Source organism: Helicoverpa armigera, chromosome 17 (assembly GCF_030705265.1).
Source record: "Helicoverpa armigera isolate CAAS_96S chromosome 17, ASM3070526v1, whole genome shotgun sequence".
In the NCBI taxonomy this organism is placed as follows: domain Eukaryota; kingdom Metazoa; phylum Arthropoda; class Insecta; order Lepidoptera; family Noctuidae; genus Helicoverpa; species Helicoverpa armigera.
In genome coordinates, this window is record NC_087136.1 from 6077221 (window position 1) to 6097420 (window position 20200).

Here is a 20200-nt window from a genome sequence, read left to right on the forward strand (position 1 = left end):
ATCGTTTGCTATTGTAGGTATTGATGTTTGTACATACTGCATATATTCACTAAACTAATAAACATGTTCAACATATACGTTATATTTTTATTTGTTGTACTATTTTTCGTTTATTTTATTCTCTTTGATTTCGTTTATACGCAAACGTTAACTGTTTTTGATGACTAAAACGCCGATGGCAATAAAAATTACACGAACCATAGAATGTTACAAAAAATATTTAAAAGCAAATGTACTTAAATAAAATAATGAGGGTTTTTGAAATTTTTTCTGCTACCGGGTGGCGCCACGTATGCGTCTGGTCCAAACAGCTGTCAAATAGTATGGAATTGTAGGTGCCGAACTTATTGTTTATTGAAATTCTGTTATATTGGAAGTGTTATTGATTTTATTATGGACTACGGTCAGAATAAGGTTTCCGAACTAAAAATTGAGCTAAGAGAGAGGGTGCAAAAGTCACTGGTACTAAGGAAAAGCTTGTTGAAAAATTTGTTAACACAATATGATTTAGTTTTTTTTATTTACTCAACCTCAATAGTAAAACAATAATGCAGTGCTTTAATTATAAAATAAAAAACCACTAAAATCGTTCACTATTCATAGTAAAGATAAGCACTTTGACAGTTACCTGGACCTGACGACTCAGTGCGCCACCTGGTGGACGCCATTTTAGAAAACCCTCATTGAGAGATAGTTTAGTCGAGAATTAGAGAACACAAACGAGGCCGAAGTTTTTATTTGGCGCTAAGCGCGCTTGAAGGCGTGAAATATTCAGGCCGAGTGCATATTCAATGCACATTTGCTGGGAATGTGCAATAACTGGCGGAATAAATCTGCGCCGTTCTTGCTTTCGGCAGTGGATTGGCGTCGGCTATCCAATACCGAGCCCATTCCGCATTCGCAGCTTCCACTCTGTAAAGTAATTCCCACATTTGTTTATACAGATCCAATTTACGAGCACAAATGAATAGTCAAACTTTGATTTGTATTGACAGCTATAATATAATATAAGCTATAATATAGAATAGAAGGTTGTAATGTACTTTCTAAGTATATCTTGGACACCACTGGCTGATTAAAGGTGAAGGAAAACATCTCGAAGAAACCTGAATTTACAAAGTCTGAAATCACCAACCCGAGCAAGCGTGATGATTACCTACCGCTAAATCTTTCTTTGTGTGAGAGGAGGCCTGTGCCCAACAGTGGGACGATATAAAGGCTGATGATGATAATAATGATGAGCTGCTGACCTGTGCCTCCATGTCTTACGCTTAACAGCAATCAAAATTCAAGAGGTAGGTATTCTACCTCGTTCTGTGGTTTTACATTTACACAATAGGCAGCTACTACACTTACTACAAAGTCCGTATAAGGTTTGTAGATAGGGATGAAAGCATGATGGACGAAATGGCTACCCAAATAAATATCGTAATCGTAAGCGACGATCTTTACGGTATCGTAAGGAATAAATTTACCTATCTTCTGGTACTCGTGGTACCCATTAAGTAAGGGTATAAGAGCTTCCGAATTCCAAAAGTTATGATCAACACATTTAACCTACCCTTTCCGTTAATATACTGGTTCCTTGAATGTCTTGTTTCCGTAAGACTGTAATAATATGAGGGCTAAAATTTTATCGAGAATTTTATATATGAAAACAGAGGAAACGTAGTTTAATTATTGCCAACAAAAAGACGTTACTAACATAAATAATTGTTTTACTACAAAGTTATATTACTCGCATAAGAATGCTGCAGAAGAATTCTGCAAAATTCTATTTTAACAAACTGACGTCCAATGCTACGCATTTCGTACCGTTAACGCTACAAATGCTACGAATGTCAAACATCGTAGCATTTCGTACTCTGGAGTCTAGAAATAAAAGGTAAAATATAGCTAGTTTAGAAGCGCCTTAATATTTTGTCAGAAGTATTTTTCTTGATCACACAAATCCGACTTTCATTGTTTTCAGTCAGCGTACTTACGCGATCGTGTTTTGTATGACAGGGGATTTGGCCAAAGCTTCGGCCGTATATCACCCGGAGCCGAATGTGTGGCCGAAACATAAACCGAAATGCTCGTACACCACTATTGAGTTATAGTCTGACTGGCGGGTGGCGGACGACTCTCAGCAAACATGCGAAATTACCTTCACATTTCAATGAAAAAAAAAAAAAAATCCATTGTTTTTCACTGTTTTAAAACCATTCTTATTTCAAAAACGCAGTTAATGTTTAGAAATAAATTACAAGCTATTTTTCTAAACAAATGTTGAACGTTGTAATATTAGAAACGCAAATAGCGTATTGTGTGTCAACATATTTTCGCTGGAGTTTGGAAAAAGCTATTTTAAAGTTAAATTAGTTGAAAGTTTGCACATTTCGATTGCAAGCTGCCGTTCTGTCGGGGCGACACATCGTACCGCAAAATGTCAAATGGCTTGCATATTTTACGCGGGATTATACTTGGACCTATAACGTGTCATTCTGGCAAATTACAAGTAGTTTTTTTAAATATTAAGTCATTAAAAATCCTTATTCTTTATTATTTTGATGTTTAAAGAATGTGTTGTGTTTCGGAAAGCACTAAAAACTGACCCGGCAATCTTTGGAACATCTTTGGCAGTTGTTACGGGTATACGGGTAGTCAGAAGGCAGAAAGTCTGACAACCCGTCTTACCAAGGGGTGTTGGGTTGCCCGGGTAACTGGGTTAAGGAGTTCAGATAGACAGTCACTCAGTGTAATACACTGATACTGCATACGGTTAGTCTGAAAGCCGACCCCAACATAGTTAGGAAAAGGCTAGGCAGATAAGTGTGATATTAAAAAGTATACAATTCCAAAGTTTGTAAACCAATGACGAGAATTCTACATTATGCTGCCAGCATTGCCATTAGCAATAACTGCGTTCGGCATATGAGTTGAGCAGTATTGAGCATGTTCATTAACTTTGCAATTACTCAGACAACAATTCGCAATCACTAGAGCAATGAGTCAGTTTGGGGCTTACCGTGATACTTCAAAGCAAAAGGCAAAGCCTGAGCTGGGATATATTAGCTGCCCTTTTGGTCATGACGCCTTTTGCTTTCTTTTGAAAGTGATAACTTCTGATGCAATTTGAAAAATGAATCTTAATCACGCTCTATTTCAATAGGTATATAGTGCTTATGGAATATAATATACACTCTTTTGCAAAAAAAACGGGCACCTATGCGAAATCTTAGTTTTAAGGACTTTACGTGTATTTCAATGGGTTTTAATGATTGTAGTATGTTTCTAGCATCAAAAGAGTAAGTCGAGCAAGCGTGAGAGTGTATTCTAAATTTGAATTTTGTACAATTGCTAAGAAATTGGTTAAACCTTGTTTTGGACTAATTGCTAGAAGAAAGTTTGTCGGTGTTTTGAAAAGTTTTCGAAGTGATTTTCAGGAAAATGATAATGCAGTTTTAATTAATGATTAATGTACTTTTTTGTTAGATCAAAACATTTTTGAAAAACTATGCGTATTTGATAAAATTTTCACCTGCTCTAAGTGGGCTATACTGATGATTGATGGCAATGTTAAGAGTTTCGGTATTTTATTGTAAAGCGTTCTATTGTTTAGATATTGTACCCACGTGTTTTAAAATATCGCTTTTTCATAAATAAACACTATTTAGAAGATTATCAGTACCTTTGGCAGCGACAAAACCAATTTAAAGTAAGCAGTGCCGATCACAACTCGTCTCCTATCAGCCTTTGACATTTAAAAAATACCAAATTTTGTGATAAATGTTAAAATTAACCATATAAAAAATGATGAGGAGGGTTAAAGTTATCTAAAAAGTCAAATTATTGCCGCGTTGAAGCTCTCGATAACTCCATAGGTATCGGGTTACTAAACGATGATGTAGCCGAAAGGGAGTGAAGAATTCAAAATGTTTGCCCAAACGTGTGTTTCTTAAGAAATGAGCAGATAGCCAATTATCGTTATGATTTAAGTAGGATAGTGCTGTAGATGCCAGAAAATCCCACTGTAGGCAAGTTTATTTAATAAAAGGTCCGTGGGATGAAAACACGCTATTTGAACGCTCAGACTCATAGATCTTCAGAGGTCTATGGAGTTTCCCAAGAGACGAAGTTGTTTAAAAATCATTGATTATGAGACCTTAAGACCTCGTGTTCACATTCTATGCGCTATTTTCAGTATTTTGTAGAATTTCAAGACTTTTAAAAATGTCAAAGTCTGATAGGAGACGATTTGTGATCGGCACTGCTTACTTTAAATTGGTTTTGTCGCTGCCAAAGGTACTGATAATCTTCTAAATAGTGTTTATTTATGAAAAAGCGATATTTTAAAACACGTGGGTACAATATCTAAACAATAGAACGCTTTACAATAAAATACCGAAACTCTTAACATTGCCATCAATCATCAGTATAGCCCACTTAGAGCAGGTGAAAATTTTATCAAATACGCATAGTTTTTCAAAAATGTTTTGATCTAACAAAAAAGTACATTAATCATTAATTAAAACTGCATTATCATTTTCCTGAAAATCACTTCGAAAACTTTTCAAAACACCGACAAACTTTCTTCTAGCAATTAGTCCAAAACAAGGTTTAACCAATTTCTTAGCAATTGTACAAAATTCAAATTTAGAATACACTCTCACGCTTGCTCGACTTACTCTTTTGATGCTAGAAACATACTACAATCATTAAAACCCATTGAAATACACGTAAAGTCCTTAAAACTAAGATTTCGCATAGGTGCCCGTTTTTTTTGCAAAAGAGTTTATTTACTTTAGTTTTTGTATAAAAAATCAAGACTTTTTCATAATCAGAAAGATCTTTTAAAGACTACTGTGGAGGCTTTCTATAACTAAATAAATAGAACCTTTTATCCTAAGTGATGTTCTCACCTAAATTTAAATGTGTACACATGTATATTCTATAGAACTACACATTTAAATCGGTAGTTTTGGCATAAAGCCTCATCAAACAGACATAAAGGATTTTACCCCTGAACATGTAAGGTATAATTTAAACTAGATTTACATATTAAATACAGTTCATAAGACTAACATTTTGAATTTGCGATAAGGTATTTTTATACATATGATTCCTTTCTTTTCGCATAGAAACACGTGTATCGACGTTTCTTTCAGTGGAAACAGGAATGGGGAATGATATAATAAGCTTGATGTGTCATTCCCACTTATAGCCGTATAAGACATATGGTATTGTGTTGAGAAAATACATATTATGTTACCGTTGATTTTACATAACAAAAAAGACGAAGACAATTTTAACATATCTTTAGCCGCGATGGATATGTTTGAAAGCATTGAAAAATACTTATAATCGTTTTTTTTATTTGACATGTGGCCTGTTGCAACTTGTTAATCGAATTAGGTACTTACAATAAGTAGTGGGCAAGTGGGCAGTTACGTGATATCCAAAGTTTTAAATAAATGCCAGGCTTATTTTATCACTACATCAAAATGAAATACATAGATGAAAATAAAAGTTATGACCAAAAACTTCAATAACATCACTATTGTTCAATGACGCACTAACATTTCACTGCAATATTAAGTTCACTTCAAAGTTGCAACTAGAAAGTGCATATGACGTCATGGTCTCACTTTACAGCACCCGAAACACCGACAACAGAACTATTAAGTTTGTAAAATCTAAAGTAAGTAGGTGTTGTTCATTCCCCAAACTTCTACAATAACAAGTATAATTGTGTAAGTTTGAATTAACTGGGAAAAAGTTCCCGCTCTAGATATAGTTTAACGCAACTTTTGTGTTTGTTTGTTTTCAACATATCTAGCCGATGCTATTTTGAAATCGTTTATTGAAGAAGTTGTTAGTATAGCCACGGGAAAAGCGAATTTACGTTTTCACGGCTAATGACGACTTTGCGTTATTAAATTTTCTTTCTACGTCTAATTAACAGCAGATTGACTAGTGGCGCTGAAAAATATTAAAAGAGTTATAAAGAAGCTTAAAAGGGTGGAAAATATTTTTACAGAGTTAACATCGCTCTAAAAACAAACTGATTAACATTGATCTATAGATACCTATAAACAAAGGATGTCAGTATCACCTTAAGTTCTTGAATGTAAGAGAGCAAAACGATGATAAATGCTTCGACTTACCATAGAATAATTCATTAATAACTTCAATTTAGTGATTAATCGCATTCAATTGGCATGATTGCTGTCAGGAATGCCAGCAGTTGTAGTTTTATTAAAGCAAGTCGTTCCTGGAATCCCGTCCGGTTCGCCACATCGCATTGTTTGCTTTGTCTCGTTCATTCAATAGTAATGCAATTAGAACCAATATCTGTTAATTTTCCATGCCGTTTGCTCAGGCTAATCGATATTAATTTCCATCATGGTAATAAATGGCTTCTGTGTAATATCAGTATTTATTAAAGTGCGATTGGAGTTCTTGGGTTGATTTATTGAGATGTTTTTCTGTTCAATTTGTATTTTCTACACTTCACACTTTAAAATATGAATGTATTTTTCTTAGTTACAGTATATAATTAATGGAAATACTAAGTATAATTCAGCGGGAAGTTTGCGTCTTATTATAAATAAAATTATTATACCAGTGATTAAGTTTCTCATTTTTATGATAAGCGTATAAAAAAAATATCGCGCAACCTCCCCTCACCATAAACCTCTAAGAACCCAAAACATCATCTAATCCTAATAATGTCGAATATATCGCTATAAGTTTCACACGTTGAACTTTTCTCACCTCGAGATAATGCTGGGTTCGTAGAAAAACACTTCTGATACGTGACCCAACAGTATATCCTTCGGGAACCTCGCATTGATATATTGTATAGTATCGGATGGAGCGGGGCCTATCTCACCTAACTATTCTTGCGGAGTGTGTAAATCTTAGTGGTACGGAGAATTATCGCTCATTAAACCTATTTGGAAGGTTTTAAGGGCTTGTTTTGCTCGTTTCTGGGTTTTTGATGGTTGTGTTGTGGTTGTACCTTCTTTTGTTTTACTTCACTGAATAATTTAGTTTATATTTTTTTAGTACCGTGTTGTTATAGTTGTCGTTGTCCAACGAAAAGGAATCTTTGCTGAGATCGAAATTAAAATTCCATCTCTGAAACTTAAACATACACTCTTCGGTGAGTCGTTTAAATATTTTACAAAATAAATACCCACTTAACTTAGGGATTACATTGAAAGTCTAATATGCTAAACAAACGACTTTAGTCCTTAAGTATTCGCGCTGGCAATAATGCTAATTTATGTGTTTCAAATGTTATTTAAATAAATTGTTTTTAAAGCCTTTAATTTTATTTTAAGTGCCTGCTAAATCTTGTAATCTCATTTTGAACATCTACAGTTAATTTGTTTGCAAAAAATAACCAGCTTTCTATTATTAAATCTGTGAGCCAGTATTATTTTTTGAAAAGAAAAATGGGTAACAAATAATGCTGGCTAGCTACATTGTATAGTTGTTCCTTTCAGTCGTGATAAATATTTTCTTTTGTGGTACATTTCGCAATCAATCGTCTGACCAATAGGTTGTAGCTCCACGGACACCGGTTGAATTAAACCTGTATCCCGTAGGTGCGCGGTGATTTATAACTTTACAATGAATAGGCGCCCGACTGGGATATGTCGACGGAGCACCGCTAAATATCTCGCAATTGAAATCCCTAGCCGACAACGCTCGAATTCGAACACTATATCCCTCTATGTACTTAGATCTTATACAAACAACTGGGTAAATTATACACAAATAGACGTATAAAAATGTAGATGATCTTATTGAAACAACAAGTCGGCGGAGCAAATTTGGCTGAGGCTTTTGTCAAACTTGTTTACGTGGTGTGTTCGCAGAATTTTGGTATTGAAGATCCAAAATATTATTCAGTGGATATTTTTAAGTACTTACTTTTGTTGAGGAATTAACGTTGGTAGTATTCAGAAAGTATAACCCTTAGTTGTTGTTGACCCTTAGGGTCAATTCCCACTGAAAGAGCAGCGGCCGGCAGCGGCCGGCAGCGGCCGTAATTGCAAGGGATTGAGCGCGAGCGCGGCGGGCTGCGCAGCGCCGCACCGCGCCGCGCTCTTACATTTTCCGTGCTCTTACGGCCACTGCCGGCCGCTGCTCTTTCAGTGGGGATTGACCCTAAGGGTCAATTCCCATCCCACTTGCATTTACGGCCGGCAGCGGCCGTAAATGCAAGTGATTGAGCGCGAGCGCGGCGGGCCGCACGGCGCCGCGCCGCGCTCTTACGTTGTCCGTGCTCTTACGGCCGCTGCCGGCCGCTGCTCTTTCAGTGGGAATTGACCCTAAAGGGTTATCTTTTTCAGCTAGGTATTCGCCTAGCGTCATATAAGCCGTATTAGTATCTACACTAAACCGAAAGCTGAATAATACAGCCAAAATTCAAGATTCATATTCATCCTTCTGCTGTGTTCTAATTGAATAACAGTTAAATATAGGGAACTCACAGATTCATAAACTTCTATAAGGTAAGGAACGAGAATCCCAATTCCATACTACGAATTTGGTAATGAAAGATCAACTTGTTCGACCAATTAGGCTTCCCACACATGCAGTAGAATCCATTGAAAACGCATGTTGGTATAAATATCCAAATAGGTTTATTTTCCGTCCTGTTTGATTCGCACAGCTTCAAACAGTGCCAGTGCACATGGCGTGGGTAGTCGGCTTAGCCCCGTTCGATAGTCGCAGTAATAGATAAAATATAGAGGAATTCCAATAGTCCCAATAGAATTTCGGTGCGTGGTTTAGTTAGCGAATTTTAAATGCAGCTTTTTTTAAACTCTTTGTTATTGCTCCATAGAGCAACGTGTACTAGCGATAGGAATGGCAGAATCGGTGCAAAACTATTCGATTACAACATTTCCCGATGTTATTTATTATGTATTTTTTTAAATATGAATAATAAACTTCTGTTGTGGACAGCAGGAATGTTTGCTTCAAAATTAATTTGTTTACATTATTAAACAAAATAACGGTATCAAGTGTGCGATAGTGTTTACCTGAAACAATTATTTAAAAATAATGATATTTTCCAGGGTTCGACGTAAATTGAAAACAATATTTGACTACAGATAAAGCGTAGGCGTTGATAACAATCACTTAAAGGATCACTTTGTTTTTGTTCATAGCTCCGTCGATATCGTAAAAACAGTCATGAAAAAGAATGTTGATTTTCTTAAACCCAGAAAGCGATTTCGGGTCGAACCGGGAATCAAAACTGAGACTCGCTCTTTACAACTACTAGACCAACTACATTATGAAGATCCTGCTTAGCTGTGAACATCCACCTCAAGATTATTATCCTTATAAAGGCAAGTCTCGTTGAAGGCGTACATAGTTTTCAATATAGCACCACTCGAAAACTGGGCCTAACACCAATAAAGGCGCCGAAGCTGTTTACAGTCTCTTCCCGAACACAGTTTTGTAATCCTTGCCGGGTTCGTGTGCTCGCCCTGAATACAAATTAGGTAAAGGGTAAAGGTGTATTATTGGTCAGGCAGATTTCCGCCTACGTGATCAGGTACCTTAATATAGTGTCGAATACTAAGTGTTTTTCCATGTGAGCGTATACTAGGGATACTTAGAGGTTTCGTAACGGGTCAATTAAAAGACCCTTTACTGCAAATGTTAAGCGAAGGTCGCTTGCGAAGGTCGTTACTTGCTTTATTTAAGTGGATAAATTCATTTTACAGTAGGAAAACATCTCGTTGTATTTAAAGGGTCGTTTTACATTTTCTGTTTAGTTGAATTACCCTTAGGCTTTCGGCACACTCAGGTAGAGTTAGGACGTAATGAGGCCGTGTGCTGAACGCAGGCCCGCCGTAAGCGGGCGTGCAGCGCGTGCACCGCACGCGGGCGGCACGTCCTAGGGGGCGGCAAATCGAGCGACCTATCACGTACTATTAAAAAATACAATATCTTTTTACCAATTATTTGATTTCAATATTTCCGAACACAGCAATAGCGCTAAGAATATTACTTACACTGCCGGTTTCAGTTACATTTGTTGATCATTTTCAAAATTAAAAATTATTAAAAACTATTTAAACAAATGCCCTGGGCGGCACTATTTAGGGGGCGGCAAAATTAACCCATACGGCAAAATTAAACCATAATTACGTAATAAAATATACGTATATACGTAATATTTTTACTAAAAATAGATAAGTAGATTAGCAATAAAATTTCAGAAAAACCGCCCTCGCTTTGGTCGTCCCCTATCAATTTTGACGGGTTCATCCTTTGCATCCCCAAAAAAATTCGCGCTAGCTGCGCTCGCGCCTCCATGTCAGATATCGCAGTCAGTAGCGGTTTTAGGGTAGGGCGCGGTTGGGCGACGGCCCAGGGCGCCGGATATAAGGGGCGCCGCAGGCGCCCCCAACCAATCCTTGATCAGAATGTTACTCCTATTTTTGTTTTAAATTTCATCGCAGATTGCAACTTACAAGAACTGTATCCAAATGAATGGATAGCATCAGGGCCATCTTAACCTATGGTGCAGCGTGTGTGAATAACCCGGGCGCCGCGGGCTCAGGGGCGCCCAAGGCGAATTTGTGTTTAATTCCGCGTTAAATTTGAGAAATTCTCAAAGAAACACTACTTTTATGTCCCAAAACTCTAATCCCGGCACTGATCGCAATTTATCTTTGTTTAATTGTTTTTGGCATTCAATTCCGAAAAATCATTTTTCGCGCACGTCCGTTATAGCTTTTTGTTCACTTTCGCTTTTTGTGGTATGTTTACTTCATGAAAACTCTAAGGAAAAAATCGCGCTCGCTTCGCTCGCGGCTTCATGTACATTTGCACTTCATTTCTGTGTATATCTTACTTTTTGACTTTGCTTTGTTAATTTACAGTGGTTTTTATTTGTTTTGTGTCCTATGACTAAATATATTTCGCGCTCGCTTCGCTCGCGCTTCCTTACATATAAAATATGTCTCATGCGTTGACTTTTTCAACGGGAAACCCACCAAAAACCATTAATAACATATTTTACTGAAATTAAACATTGCTATAAATATTTAAGTTCGTTAGTTTAAGTTACCCATAATCTGTTCTAAGCACTTTGATATACATTATGTTGGTACCTACCCATTAATCACAATCTTTCAATACATAGGGGCCACTTGGGTAATGATTGTACTGCATTGATGCCCTAAGCAATTGCTTAGTCTGCTTATGGGCTAACCCAGGACTTCTTAGGTTACTCTAAGACTTGAGCATTTCAAGTAAATGAAAAGTTATGTGTAATATATGTTATGTACCTATTGCAATATTTATGTATCCAAAAGGAAGTGCGTTTTCTGCAATTAGAGCGGTGCATGTACATATTTTTTTCTGTTGGACAAGTAAAATGGATATGAATGGGGGGCGGGTGGGTCTGGACCCCTGAACCCCCTTATATATTTTTTGACAATAATATGTAGTCGTAGGGCGGCATAATCGGTTTTGCACGCGGGCGAACAAACAGCTAGCGGCGGGCCTGGCTGAACGTTGGAATTCAAGAGCTATATTCGTGATTATATTAAAGTTGGACTAACACTGGGATACTCAGTGCCGTCGTTCTGCCAGATAGAGACTTTCTTCTGTATGTGACTTTTAGTTGTTATATGTTATACGACGATAGCGTTGACTCATGTATTTTGAATTATTTGTTACACTCGTAGGTATTGTTTGGCTCTCCACACTGTTTCCCAGTCTATTGATTTGTTAAGAATTTACGATCAAAACATCCGCTTGACAGATTTTGATTTGATATTAGATTTTCGTAAAGAAGGTACACTTGTAAGATGATTTTGAATGATAAAGAATATAAGTATTGTTCGTTTGTTTTACCGCGTGAATATTTTATGAACTTCGAATAATTTAGGTTCTGTTGCTCGTGCTGCGATTAATCCAGAGTTTAATGTTACGTAAAATAATTTAAAGTTCCTACAGTCTACAAAGTGCCGGTGCGTCTTGAGCCTAATAGTGAGCACATTGTAATTGCAAAGCTGATATTATATGCACATTAAAGTGTTTAATGCTAGCGAAAGGAAATTAAATTAAGGTAAGTCTGCTTACAAGTTGCTAGCGGTTTAACAATTGTCTTCTCGAACTGGTTTCGTACTATTATGAATTTAAATACCTACGGTCCTGAATCATGAGTTGGATTGATTCCAGTTACCCAACATACATTGTTCAATGTTGAATGCAATAATATTGAAAACAAATCAAAAAGTATTCCCCTTTGTTGTCCCAATAAATAAATTCACAGAATTTGTAAATGTAATAGAATATGTAGGAATGTTGTTACATTCAGACATCATATTTCACACAAAAGACGCATCAGACTGAAACAACTTATGAAATAAAGTCAACCTAAAATGGATTCAATTGAGTATAAGAAAACAATGGATACAATACGAACCCTAAAGAAATACACATTTATTTATGTAACCTACATTTTGTAAAAGTGTTATCGTACGCAAATGATATATTTTTTTCCTTTGCCGACTGTCGTGTTAACAAGACAGCTGACATTCTGAATTTTTGATCTCCACGGAATATACGTACAAAACACGATCTTCTATCTGGTATTGATAGAAGTATAAATTACGTAAATACACGTTTATATTGCAAAATGTTGTATCTTTATCAGATTAAGAAATAATCTTTATAGATTCAGCATTTTGTGAGGCACAAAGGATAGGTTTCTTTTTTATTCCACCTAATTGACGTTTATTGTAACATTAGCCATGAATAAAAGATACAACTACAACACTCTTCATATTAATTACCTTGGTAATTAATTAATACATACACAATATGTTATTAACGTCGGCGAACTTTCTCAATTTTCAGCTTATGCGAAAGCTCATTAATAACAATGAATATTTTAATATTTTTATTCAATATAGCGTGACGATACTAATTAAAGGTAACTTTAACAGTTTCGTTTCTATTGTTTTCATATAAAATATTACTTGAGTTCAATATTTTTCGCTTCTTTATTACACCTTTTTAATTTAATTATTTCTTTGAGAGGTCGAATTAATTAAGGAGTTTAGATATTACATTTTTTTTTACATTTCATTTAACATTTGAACTCCAACTGATGAACTTGTGCTCAATAAGAGGCGAGTATTTTTACCTAGCATCCAATAAAGTACAGTTTCATTAAAGCTATGCCACCAAATACTCGATCGTTACTCAGAAAGATTTGTCGGTATGTTTACTACGCTGGTGCCGGCAATTGTTGGTACGAAGACATTTACCATGAAACGAAACCTTACAAACTATACAGTATAGTAACATTCTCCATCTATACCATCATGATTTTCTTGGAAAACGTAGCCGCATTGTTCGGGAAATTCCCTGAAGTCGAAAAGAATTCAGCCGTCATGTTCTCGGCCATACACGACATTGTGCTCACAAAAATGTTTCTGCTTTTATACCATAAGCAATCTATAAGGAAATTAAACTACGACATGTCTACTGTCGGCTCGAGTTTTGAAGAAGATCATGTCATGAGGAAACAATATCTGAAAACGACAGTAGGTATATGGTTGTACGTCATCTCCGTCTACCTGTCTCTCGGAGCGTATGGGGTCGAGAGCGCGAGGAGGTCGATCGTCGAAGGTTAGTACGTAGAATACTGCTCAACAATACATACACAACTTTATTTCCTTATTTTATCAGGATGTGAACAAAATATCATATACATTTTTTTACTATTACAATTTCCCTTTATGTTAAGTTTTGTAAGATATGGATACAATATAGTAGTCGCTGCACTTCATCATCTTTATTATTACTACTATGCAACCAGCTTAAAGAAATGTTCATGATACCATCCGGGTAACCAGATCAGCAATAATCATAAATTCTTCATTTTATCTGTTCCTTCCAGGGACCCCTTTTTATACCGTGGTCACATATTTACCGTTTTACGATGACAATTCAGTCGTGGCATTGATTTTCCGAATATTTTTCTACATAACATGGCTTTACATGATGTTGCCGATGATGTCTGCTGACTGCATGCCAATCACGCATTTGATCACCATGACTTACAAGTTTATTACTCTTTGCCATCATTTCGAAAGAATACGGACTGAATTTGATGAGGATACGAAAATAATGAACAAAAGAGAAGCTATCGACAAACTTAGAGCTCGATGTTTGGAAGGTATTAGGATGCATCAGAAACTTTTGTGGTAAGTTCTTTTATTTGCTTTTGTTTGCACTATTGTATTGTGTTAGCCAACAAGAAATAAACAGGATTTACCGGCGACGTAATGAATGTGATTCAAGGGAAAGATTGTATCGTTGTTTTTATGTTCTCGAGCGTAGATTTTATTGACAAAGTAAATTAGTGAAAAAGCCAAAATAAAAGCTTGATACATATCATATTTTTTTTTGTTACTTCGATGTTGTATAAACGTATAACGTCGATTTTCAAAAATTCTTGGATGATGCCTTTTTCAAATGTGCTTCAATCTTTTTAGCTTTCTGTTTACATAAATAGGATTTTTAGTTTTGGTGCTCTTTACAAAGCAGAGACGTTCATGTTAATGTACTTTGTTTAGTTTAGCAGACGAGATACATCGTGTTTTCGGAATAATAATGTCACTCCAAGTGTGCGAAAGTTCCGCCGTCGCTGTGTTACTTTTGCTGCGTTTAGCGGTACGTAAATCCCTTTTAGTATATATTTTTCTCGTAGTAACTTTTACAAATGTATTTTTTACCGTAGTCAAAATGTTTGTTACTTGTTACAGTTCTAATGGTAACTAAATATATAATTATTTAATTATTTTGTTTGTTAATTTTGACAGAGGATTAATTCAAAATTTTGATACAAATGTAACTACTTAGCCTTCAAATTACGCCTATTTGATAGCAATTAATCTTTGCTAGTGTACATACTAATCACTTACTCTGAGCTTCGCTATAATACATGTTGTTAATTTCAGCTGTCACCTCATCTTGATCTAACTAATGCGTTCATGACGTATACGTTTGTCTGTTCGCTATTCCTACTGCTGGCCTTGAATTTATGGAACGCTGGAGAAGTTACTTATCAGGTAAATATTTGTCTTTAAATTAATTCTACAAAAGAAACAAATTAGACTGCTGTCGATCCTAAAATAAATTCACTATATGAAGGCGTCCCCCAGGGTCCTATATTGGGTACCACTAAAGTCAACACATAAAAAGATTTATTTCCAAGCTTGCAAAGATTTAATCTTGCCGTTTTTAGCCAGGCTATTGACTCTATTCGAAATGGACAAGTGAATACATGTCTTGAATATTACATGCATTAGAAACAGCTTTTGGAATAGAAGTTTCGTTGAAATGAGTCTATAGTGTCTCTTCATTAAAATACGTGTGGATGCATTTACATTCCATTACAGATATTTTAATATAGATGTATTTTTATTACATGTATCAAAATATAAAATTAAATTTATAGTATTGTTGTCCATTACACCGAGTTTCAGGTTTTGGTTAATATTTTAGTCATCTAACCTGAAAAAAAAAACTAAAAAAGAAATTATTTCATAAAATTGTGCTGCATTTTCGAGTCTGGGGATGGTTCACTCGATTCAAATATCCAAAGCAATGTAGTGTTAAGATCTTGGGAACGTGTGGCCCACACGTTGTCTCTCTTGGCACTGCACGTGAGCTACATACTTTTGCTTATCCCGTCTCGTCAAATGCACAGATGATGTGTGCCAAGGTCATCATAATCCTGCCCTCATCCCTGTTTTATTTTTCTGTCATCTCATAACTAACATTCTTTCTAGCTACATTGACATATTATACAAAATCTATCCGTCGTTTCTTCGTTTGGTCGTCGTCTACCACTATATCTATCCATGTTCATGCAAAAAACCTTTCTCACTACATAACTTTCATTTCTTATATTTACAATATCCTTGTTCTTCGTCTAGGCATCCCTACTATCCAATGCCATGTTTCAATGTGGCTGGCATCTCTGCGAGTTGGAGAAGGACAACCACCGGGATATTCGAAGACTGGTCCTAATCGGTTGCACGCAGGCGCAGAAACCACTTATACTCAAAGCTTTTGGAATCCAGGATTTGTCGTATGAAACATTCGTGTCTGTAAGTAAGCTAGCTGTATAATTAATAGCTATGGAATGTATTTCCGTTTAATATTATTAATGTTTGCTACGCTTTGGGTATAAAACGTCTTTACTGATGTGGATGAAAGGACTACTTTTATATAACTAGTGGATGCAACCACGGAAAACAGTATGTATTTAGGTAATATTAGCCGAGCTTTTGAAAGATAAATCTCACGTTGAAATATATTATGATATATTATTTTAAGGTTCAAAAGAGGAGTGAAATTATGAGATATTTCGCAGAAATCGTTACAAAATTTCACATTTTCAAATTGCAGGTAGCAAGAATGACGTACTCAATATTCGCTGTGTTTTACCAAAGAGGCGAGTAATATTATTTTAAGCACTCGGAAATTAAATGGAACCATTGGAAAACATGCGCTTTGTCCTTATTTTCGTACACATTCCTTTTAAAATACGTCGAAGTGTTATTAGGGAATTTTTAGTAAAATAAAGTTTATTTATTTCCTTTGCTTTTTAATTATTTTAATTAAGACTTCGTGAAAGTGAAATAACTCCGAAACAAGCAGTTGTTAACACTATTCTGTTCATTACGTAATGGAAACAAATAGTAACGGCCTTAAACTGACTATTAAACATGTTAGAGGGCGTTACGGAGCCTGAAAATTAGTATTCCCTTCTCAAAGGGTCCACATTATGCGTCGTAGAAAGTTTTGATAAATCCTCACATGGACCTTTAGGCGTTTCTAACGACAGTGGACTTGGGTAGGTATGAAAAGGTCACGTGCCCAATTTGTTTAAAATGCTTAAAATTCCATTTGTTTTTTTGAAGTTTTTTAGGCATTTGAACATCAATAATGTATTGAAACAACTTCTCGAGTTCAGGGTGTGGGTTCGATTCCAGGTCAGGCAAGTACCAATGCAACTTTTCTAAGTTTGTATGCACTTTCAAGTATATCTTGGACACCAATGGCTGATATAAGTTGTGAAGTAAAACATCTTGAGGAAACCTGGACTATAAAAATCTGTAATCACCAACCCGCATTGAGCAAGCGTGGTGATCAAAGACTATAGATAAATGCTCAATCCTTCTCCGTGTGAGAGGAGGCTTGTGCCTAGCAGTGGGACAATAAAAAGGCTGTAACAGTAATGTATTAAAATGACAGAATAAATGTAACCTGAAGTGAAAGCAAAATTAACTTGAAACGCTATAGTGACAAATGTTTTGTAATCGCAATTAAATTACGGGCGCGCCATATTACATTGAATCCAAATTGTCATTAAATTAATAAATGGCCGTTTATGCGTTTGGCGTAACACAAATCATTTCCATGTGGAACTGATGTGAAATGAAAATATCCGGAATTTATCAAACTGGTTGAATTATGAAAGTTGCACGGTTTGTAAAGGAGATAATTGTTATGAATCATGTACGCAATTTCTGCGAATCTTTCAAGTATGTATACAAATAATTTATTGCAAAATGTACAGGGTGTAAATGTGTGATATTTTCAGAAATAATATTATTTTTCCAATATCTTTTCTTTATCCTCTGAGAGCGACGACATCGTTATTGTGTTTTAAAATAAATAATAAAATCTATAAATGAAATAAGTTGAAACTGCAAAGTAATCGAAATAAATAAGATTTCATCTGTTGTCTATAAATCAAATGCAAGCCTTGACTGACGCTCACAATGAGTTTTATTAATAAAGTTCTCAGGCACCTGTCGAAGATACCGTAAACAGTTAAAATGTTATTTATTAATTCCTGGAAGATATATACAAGAAGATATACATATTTAATGTTCAACGTTGAAATTAATGGCTACGCGTATATTTAGCAATATCTTTATGATGAATTTCAAAGTGAAATACATATTGGTAAGTGAATCACAGAATAGGTATTACTCGAGTTTATTTTGTTGAAAGAAATCAGTACCCTAACACTTCGCATTCTCATTAAAAGCTTGGCATTTAACTAGCAGGGGCTCCCTTAATTAGTGTCAAATTAATTCATTTTTGAGGTGTACTTCGAGCATCTAATGAATATAAAATTTTCCAAAATCAATATGTTATAGACGGACTCGTCAATAAGCGAACAATGACATCGTAAATCATATGAGACAACAGAAATTTAATATCGACGGTAAAGATGTAATTTTACGCTAAACTTTTGCAATAGATAGCTAACTTCGCCTCATTGGAACCTCAGTTTTAGATAGAGCGGTTATTGAGTACCACTTTCCACCTAAATCAATATGCTTTGAGCGAACAATACCATTCAGATTGTTACCGCCTGAATTTACATCACAACTTTATGTTTGGAGATTTCTCATATAAAATCTTTGTAGTTAGGATATTAATTTGTGGAGTAAAAATTATAAAAGTAGAAATTGGTAAGTATACGGTACCTACATGTAGTACCTACCTATTCAGGTATAGATTATCTGATAGTAGCCATTCGCTTTGATAAACCTAGAGTCTTGTATTCACTTCTGTAACACAATAAGACTACGCTATCTTTCCAACTTGAAGACAAGACATTTATTAATTGTCCATGTTGTTCCTTAAAATGGAAAACTCTCATAAGTGGTTAAGCAGAGTTATAAATGATTGAGACCGATTCCTATATAAGTGCGTACTCCGAAAAATATGTGATTACGTTGACAGACATCGCGTTTGTTACTGTGATTAACGAGCAAGTCGAAATGTTCTGTTTATTGCTTACCTTTAAGGCCCCAGTACACGTTGGCCCAAGTGCGGCCAATACACGCCATCACCAATGTGTACACGGGGTATTGGTGCAGGTTGGCGGACATTTGTCAAGGTTGGCGCGCATTCGGCGAGTTGTCGGTTTTTTGGGCACACATCAAAGGAATCTTGGCCCAGCTTGGCGTGTGGTGTTTACACATTCGGCCAATGTTTAGTTCGTCACCGACCGCTGAGGATAAAGTACACTTTTGTGTTGCGTGTAAAAATAAATAAAGTAGTAAATATAGTAGTGTAGTATAATATAAATATATATAGTAGTGTAGTTTAATATAAATATATATAGTAGTGTACAAATAAATAGCCGAAGCCTTAATTACTTCGACGTCCATCGCACGTGGTTTACCAGGCAAGAATGAGCCATGCGCCAATGTGTAAACACCATTTGATCGTGGCCTACATTTGTGCATTGCACAGCTTGGCCCAACACAGGCCAACGTGTACTGGGGCCTTTAGGCGCTTTTACGCTGTATGGGCGTATGGTTACAGCGCTGAAAATTGGGCGACCGCGACCGACGAGCGCGGGCGAAAATCAGCACCGGTATTACTTGAAAAATGTATACGCATTTTTCGTGAGTGTATTTTTATTGCACATTTTTTATCGTAAATACGGCCAAAATATATTTTGATTAAAATCATGAGAGCAGTTTTATTGTTTCGGTATTTTTTTGCTTTACCCTTGCGCTGATTTTTATGAATATTAATGAAGTTCCAATTTTATTTTTGTTAAGACTTACGATGTATCGCGACACAAAGTTGCATATACGGCGGAGGAAAATGTAATTTTGACTAACAGAACTTCAATAATAATTCATGCTTGCGGTAGGATTTGTGATTCAAGGTATATCTGCATTTGTATGTACACATGTTTTAACTTGTATTAATGAATCAAGCAACATAGGTACCTATATATTTTAAGTCCGTAAACAATCCAATTGATACAATTTTAATCAGTCCGTTGACATAATTTTCATTCCAAAACAATGTTTTGGTCACTAGCAAGTTGGAATCTGGCAATGATTCAATGGTCGCCTGAAACTGTTCAAAAGTACTTGTCAACAAATTGGGAGATCGGAACTACCAATGAATATCATTATATCGACTGTTATTGCGCCGCATTGAATGTATACTTTGGTCAAACCCCACGGGCTTTGGATCGCGTTGGCTGTTGGCAAATTTGGCACCGAAGCTTGGCAGTTCTGCTTAACGTATAGCAACAAGTATAGATAAAACCAACCAGAGACAAAGAATGATAGATGGTTGTATTTTTTCAGGTTTGCGTTTTGAACAC

At 35.8% G+C, this 20200-nt stretch overlaps 1 protein-coding gene across 1 annotated transcript; it reads left to right on the top strand.

The window, feature by feature from the left end:
• Window positions 1-13211: 13211 nt before the first annotated feature.
• Window positions 13212-16509, top strand: LOC110374378 (uncharacterized). The gene is made up of 6 exons (XM_021332056.3): window positions 13212-13665; window positions 13937-14243; window positions 14616-14712; window positions 15000-15110; window positions 15981-16154; window positions 16456-16509. Exons 1-6 carry the CDS (start codon window positions 13212-13214, stop codon window positions 16507-16509), a joined length of 1197 nt encoding a protein of 398 aa, XP_021187731.3.
• The last annotated feature ends 3691 nt before the right edge of the window (window positions 16510-20200 follow it).

Coding starts and splice junctions, on each gene's coding strand:
- LOC110374378 (XM_021332056.3), top strand. CDS start 13,212: ATGCCACCAAATACTCGATCGTTACTCAGAAAGATTTGTCGGTATGTT. Junction 14,244..14,615: donor ATGCATCAGAAACTTTTGTG/GTAAGTTCTTTT, acceptor TACTTTGTTTAG/TTTAGCAGACGAGATACATC. Junction 14,713..14,999: donor TACTTTTGCTGCGTTTAGCG/GTACGTAAATCC, acceptor TGTTAATTTCAG/CTGTCACCTCATCTTGATCT.